The following is a 6,325-nucleotide window of genomic DNA, read 5'->3' as shown; positions in this document are numbered from 1 at the left end:
GCTTGTTCCTGGCCTGGTCTCCCTGATCAAACCGTGCCTGACAAGTTAGTTTCTTTCAGCAATGGCCCTGATGTTTGCATAGGTCTAGACTGTCAGTCCCCTATAGGAAAGCGGTTGGGAGAAGGGATCTACACAGGTTGCGGGTCGTCTCCTACGCGTGCAGTCTGACACAGATCTTTGACCTTGGCCCTCTGCTCATCCTGTGAGCTCATCCTTAAGTCCGACTCAAGAAATTTTGAGTCTCTAGCCCCCAATACACCCCATCACACACCACCCTTGCGGGCACAGTCCCAAGCCCTCGCAGGTTCCGCCTAGCACGAGTCCACAGGTCGCGAACCTTCCAGCTCCCTCTGCCCTGGCGGGTAGCAAGGGGCTGAGACTCCCCTCCTCTCTGTTCCCTGCGCTGTGAGCCCAGCCCGCGAGGCTCCAGGGGCGGGGCCAGGCCGGAGACAGGAGGCCCCTCCCCAGGGGCGGGCCGAGGGCCGGGCGGGAGGGGGCCGGCGGGGCTGGGGGCGGGGCGGGCAGGCGGGCGCGGGGGTGTCCCTCCCTCCTCGCTCTCCCCGGTAAAGTCTCGCGGTGCTGCCGGGCTCAGCCCCGTCTCCTCCTCTTGCTCTCTCGGCCGGGCGGCGGTGACTGTGCACCGACGTCGGCGCGGGCTGCACCGCCGTGTCTGCCTGCCCGCCAGCATGGCCACCACCGCCACCTGCACCCGCTTCACCGACGACTACCAGCTCTTCGAGGAGCTCGGCAAGTACGGCCCGCCCGCCGCCCGCCGCGGTCCCCCGCCCTACCCCCGTCGCCCGGGCGCTATGCGGCTCCTCGCCCCGCCCCCCGGCCCTGCACCGGCCGCTGCAGCGCCCCCTCGGCCCCCCCCACCCCCAGCCTTTCCCGCCCGCCGCCTCTGGGGCGCCCTTGTCCCCCGCTCCTTGCCCCGCAGCCCCCTCCGCGCCCTGCAGCAGCTGCCGCGGGGACTGCAGCCCACGGACCGCTCATGGGCGCCCTCCAGCCCCGCCCCTCCCGCACCTTTAAGGCTACCCTCCTCTGGGTCCCTCCTGCTTGCCACCCCCTCCCCATCTTGTTCCGGACGTCACTCTACACCCTGTCCCCATGTCCCACGCGCCTGACACTCAGGACCCTCCCCAGCCCTGCAGCCCCAACCCCGCTGCGGCGCCCGGGTGTGTGTGTGTGTGTGTGTGTGTGTGTGTGTGTGTGTGGTGGTGGTGGTGGCGAGGGGGATGTTTGGTGCCGGCCCCGCCCCCCGCTAGTACCGCTTCCAGGATCCTAGCCCCGCTGCTGGGCAGTGCTGCAGCACCCCCGTCCCCTCCCCCCATCCCTGCAGTGGTCCCGGGAGCCACGCGCCGCAGCCGCAGCATCCCCCTCCCCTCCGCACTGAGCTGGCCGCTGCAGCAGCCCCAGCCTGTCCGGCCACTGCATCCCCCGCCCTGCCCGCCCCCTAGACGCTTCCAGAGCTGGAGAGTGCGAGCTCTCATGGGGAGGGAGGGAGACCTAGAGGAAAAAATCGAGGGGGGCCGTTGATGTCTGAACCCCACAACTCTATCCTGCCTTTTTCCCTGCTGTCAGTGCGCCGGGAGGCAGTTGGTTGAAGCTTGTTGTAAGGGGTTTGAGCCTCACTTTCCTTCACCTTTACCCACGGTTGAGGGAGATTTCTCTCAGGGGGTTATACTGTCTTTCTCAGGTCTCTTCCTGCTGAGGAGTAGGGTCTCTCTGTGTCCTTCCCTCTCCTGGTCTCTTGGCCAGAACACAGGGCTATCAGTGAGATGCAGCAGGTGTGTGCTTCAGAGCATCACCCACCGGGTCCTGTTTGTGCAACCTGATGCTGGGGGCTGTGACTTTGTCCAGGAACCAGATGAGGGGGTGGCACTCCATCCCATGTCTGTTCAGGATCGTTCAGTGACCACATCCTTCTGCCTCTTGTCAAAGGGCGGTGGTCACTAGCCGGCGGAAGAGAGTGATTTTGACTAGAGGTCTGGTGACAGGAACACTGCTCCCCTCAGACCACAGTTGTGTCTGTGTCACACTGTCCTACTCTGTGTCCCAGTTCTTTCCCCCTTTTCCCTCCAGGGGTGCTTTCTCTGTGGTCCGCAGGTGTGTGAAGAAAACCTCCACGCAGGAGTATGCAGCAAAAATCATCAATACCAAGAAGTTGTCTGCTCGGGGTGAGTGTTCTGCATCTTGGCCTCTCCCTAGGGGTAACTCCAAGGCCTTGGTTTCATCTAAAGAGGCTTCAGGAGTTAGGGGTTTTAGCCCTTGGAGGAGAGTTAGAATTTCAGGGTAGGTGGACTTTGAAACCAGACAAGGAGTGACATTAGGAACTGAAAGTGCTCCAAAGGCGAGAACAGATATGTAGATAGCTGCAGAGAGGAATGGTCCCCAAAGACTCAAGGGAGTTTGGTCCTTTGTGGGAAGTTGGGGAGACCTGAAGGATGATGGTTGGCATGATTGGAGGCACCTGGAGCATGTCTCTGTAGGGTGGGGTTGGCCACTCCAGACCTCTATTAATCCCAAGGCCTCGGTTGTGTTTAGGATAGAAATGCAGTAAATGAGCAACCCTGACAACTCCAACCTCCCCCTGCCCACCAGGCGGTGGAACAGACTCCCAAGGGAAGGAAATTTGTAAATATCAGGGGAGGCTGCTACTGGCGAGGGCTTCTTGGGAACAAATCCTGCCAGACGAACTTGATTGCTTTTTTTGATCAAATTACAAAGTTGGTGGTACGGCAGCAGATGCAGTGTGTCCTCGGTGGCGGGTGATGGCTCTCGGTTTGGTGGGAGCAGCATGGTTCTGGGTATGAGGAGTATAATAGGCCTAGGCCTCAGATCCTGACTTCTGCGGCCGGAAAGGTCAGGTCCTGTTGTTCACACCTAGAAAGTATACTCCCTCAACCTCATATTGGGTGCTTGCCAAACTCACCTCATCTGATAGGTATAGACCCAGCAATGTGTGAAGTGCTCTCGGAGCCAGTCTAGTGAGTAAGGAGATGTGTGGATGGATCAGGTCATCAAAGGCTTCAGGGGACAAAGGTTATGTGACTCAGAGAAAGGAATTTAGGGCTGGACCGTGGTACATTATAACTACATTAGGAGCCAGGATAGATGCCATGGGGAAGATGTGAGGCTCTCTGGGGTAGGTGTCCATAGAGGCTTCTGTTCTGGGCTGCATCTTTTATCTGGTTGGGAAGGTCTCTCTTTGACCCCACCAGCAAGGCTTGCTTTGCCATTTCCCACCCAGCCCCTGTTTTTCGCTCTTCTGGTACATGGCTGTAAAGTTGACTTATTTTCTTTCAGTCTTGGTACCTCAAGTCTGAGGCAGTGGTTGCCATAGAGATATGTGGGTGGTAAGATGCCCTCCTCCCCTGGGATGTGCCAGGGGCAATGTGGTCTGGACTCTTAGACCTCCTTTGGGCAGGGGCGATGGATTGAGAATGATGTATCTCCAGGCCCTCAGGTATAGCCCTTGCGCATCAGAATTGGGGCTGGGGGCTGGGGTCTCAGTTAACGATGCAGTGCTTTGCTTTCCTCGTTTCACCAGTGTCCTCTGGTACAGGGGTAAGGGAGAGAGACAGCTGGCAGCTAAATTTTGGGATATGAGGAAAGCCCGGTGGTGACTTCGTGGAGCTGCCTCCCCTGGATTTTCCTTTTTCACCTCCTTCACTACCCACCTGAACGTCCCTAACCCATGTGATGAGGTCCCTTCCCCTTCCTCACTTGCTTTTCTATTTTGCCTCATCTTTCCCAACTAGTATCTTCTTTCCTACCGAAACTGGACTAGGTTTGATTTCTCTCTTTTTTCCTCCAAAAGAAGAGTCATGTGTAGGGTCATATGTTTCTGGCAGGCTCCCTCTCTTGAGATGGTTGTGTCAAGGCTGGGGCTCTTTCGTGTGACTGGTGTGGTAGGTTACTTTGGGACAGGGACCTGGTCCTGGCTGATAGGTACAGGTGCAAAGAAGAGAGGTCAAGAATGTGTAAGTGCTGGTACTGTGTGGAGGTGGGAGAGTGGGAAGTGTTGATGGAGAGATGGAGAGAGCAAGGGAGGAGCTGGACTATGGGTGTAGACACGGGGTGGGGGTGTGAGCTCATGGAGAGGGCTGGGCCAGGGTACCCGCTCGGCTGGTGCCCCTGGGGTTAGGGAGTCGGGCTGTGGCTTCCTTACAGCCTCTCAGTTTACGTTGTATATTTTATAAAGGTGCAGCAGCAAAGGCTAGGTTTCACTCGTCTGTCTGTCTGTCTAGGGCTCTGCAGGTGTTGGATTTCTATATCTGGAAAGGTAGTGGGCCCACCAGGGTCGCCCAGGGTCTGAGGGGCTTGCTGTGTTTGCTTACTCTCCCTGCGTGGTTTCTTTCGTGTTTATGATTCTGTATGCTGCAGACCCAGTGAAGGAAAGCGTATAGAACTGCTTCTAATTGGCATCAGTGGTGAGGTGGTCCTGGAGGCATGGGTAGGGAGCACCTGGTCATGTGGCAGGAACGGTCAGAGCTGGACTGGAAACCTTCTCTTGGTCTGTTGTTTCTTGTCGTTGTAGACTCGGAGACGCATCTGGTAGCTGGGTTGTAGGGCGTTCAGGTAGCTCACGAGTCACCATTTGAGCATGGTCTTTGTGGGCCTGTCTGTACAAAGTCACTGAAAGTCACATAACAGAGCACCTGGGGCTCTTAACAGACTTTCTGGTTCCAAGCTGAGCTCCACTAGGCCGAAGGAGGCATTTAAAATTAGGCTTGGATGCAGGCGCTAGTGGGCCAGGTGATGGCAATGATAAGTCGTTATTTTAAGATTTAAGAGCAGCCCCCCCCACAAAGAGCTTGAGCCCTTATGTCTTTTTTTTATTTTTAAATCTTCATATTCCCTTCTTATCTTTATTCATATGCATACAGATTTTCACCTCATGCAGCATAAAATTTTATATCCTGCTTTCTTCACCACATTCAAAACATTTTCCTCATATCGCTACAGTTGAAGGGCAAATGGTCCTTTCACCGTTCTACATAGTTTAGGATTTCTCCTGGGAACAACTAGAATCACAAGAAACCTCTGTATTTGGACCATGTATTTGGATTCCAGTTGATTTCACTAAGATGAATATTGGGATAATGCCCTTGGCCTTACTAAGGAATGCTACCAGAACCAGAATTTATGAAATCTGATACAGCGCTCAAGATATATATATATGTGTGTGTGTATTTTCCCCCCTCTTTATGCCCTATATAAAGACATTTCTACCAAAGCTAAATGTAAGCACAGCTTTTCTCTTCTTAAGGTAACGGGTAGGGACCTTACTTGTTTCTTAATTTGTATGTAGGCAAGTGCCTGGTATATACTGAACGCATACATGTTAAATGAATGGATTAAGAGGACTGTGTAACCTATCATGGTTGACTTTTGGCTTTGGCTACGAGGAAACTCAGAGCCAAGTGGTCAGGAGCCCTTGTACCAGGTGCTGGCCAGGGTTCCTCCTTCCTGATGCAGGGAGCCAGACTGCAGCCCTGACACGGCTTCTGGAGGGTCACCGAAGCTGGAGAGGAGGACAGATGAGGTTAAAGACCTGTACTTGGGAGAGAAAGTGGGATGGAGACAGAAGGTCTTAGAGGGACATCCTTCTAAGAAGTGATTTTCAAATTTACTTGCATAAGGATCACCTCATGTATTGCTAGAAATGCAGATTCCTGGGTTCTGCCCCAGAGGTTTTGCTCCAGGAGTCTGGGTTGGGGCCCAAGAATCTGCATTTTTACCAAGTTCCTCTGTGAATTTCAGCAGATGGTCCCTTAACTGTGCTTTCAGAAATGTTGTCTAAAATCAGCGGCAACAGTTAACCCTTGCGGTACTCTAGATGCACCTTGGTCGGGCCTGCTCCAGGTGATTTCTCTGCCCATATGTGGCCATCTGTCCTCCTGAACCGCTCGGTGACAGGGCCTCCTTCTAGGCCCCCACAGTGGTGTGTCAGACTGACGGGCCAAGTGGCTGGGACTGTGACACATTGGCCACCAGAAGGGTAAAGGCTGTGCCTTTCTGGGTCCAGCTGGCCCTAGGGACTGAAATGGGATCCCCCTGGGTGGTGCCAGCTGAAAGTCCCCTCCCCCTGAGTGTTGGCCTGAGTAGCCCCCATGACATTTGTGTCCCCTGTGGTATCTTCAAGTGAGACTTTCCTGTTAAGGATCTGGGTGAAATGAGGGGAAGGAAAGGGAGAAGGAAGAGATATCTGTACAGCTCTGGAATGCTGGGACTAAGGAGGCTTTTAAGGAGCTCGAATGCAAAGCTGTGTGCTCTCCTCCTGAGAATCAGGAAGGCCAATTTCTGGAAACAGAGCACTGGG

The 6,325-nt window shown here is 54.8% G+C and overlaps 1 protein-coding gene across 13 annotated transcripts in view; it reads left to right on the top strand.

Annotated features, from left to right (window-relative positions):
- The first annotated feature begins 571 nt into the window (after window positions 1-571).
- The window catches only part of CAMK2G (calcium/calmodulin-dependent protein kinase II gamma), a 57,235-nt gene continuing 51,481 nt past the window's right edge, over window positions 572-6,325 (top strand). For 11 of the 13 annotated variants that reach the window (XM_006835903.1, XM_006835915.1, XM_006835914.1 and 8 more), the window contains exons 1-2: window positions 644-751; window positions 2,083-2,177. In XM_006835903.1, the coding sequence (XP_006835966.1) occupies window positions 687-751; window positions 2,083-2,177 (160 nt within the window). In that variant the 5' untranslated portion in view covers window positions 644-686. Of the gene's footprint in view, window positions 752-2,082; window positions 2,178-6,325 lie in introns of all 13 variants that reach the window. The other 2 variants (XM_006835905.1, XM_006835911.1) reach the window with 2 other exon arrangements.

Source organism: Chrysochloris asiatica, unplaced genomic scaffold, assembly GCF_000296735.1.
Source record: "Chrysochloris asiatica unplaced genomic scaffold, ChrAsi1.0 scaffold00020, whole genome shotgun sequence".
In the NCBI taxonomy this organism is placed as follows: domain Eukaryota; kingdom Metazoa; phylum Chordata; class Mammalia; order Afrosoricida; family Chrysochloridae; genus Chrysochloris; species Chrysochloris asiatica.
This window is presented reverse-complemented; position numbering and strand designations above follow the sequence as displayed.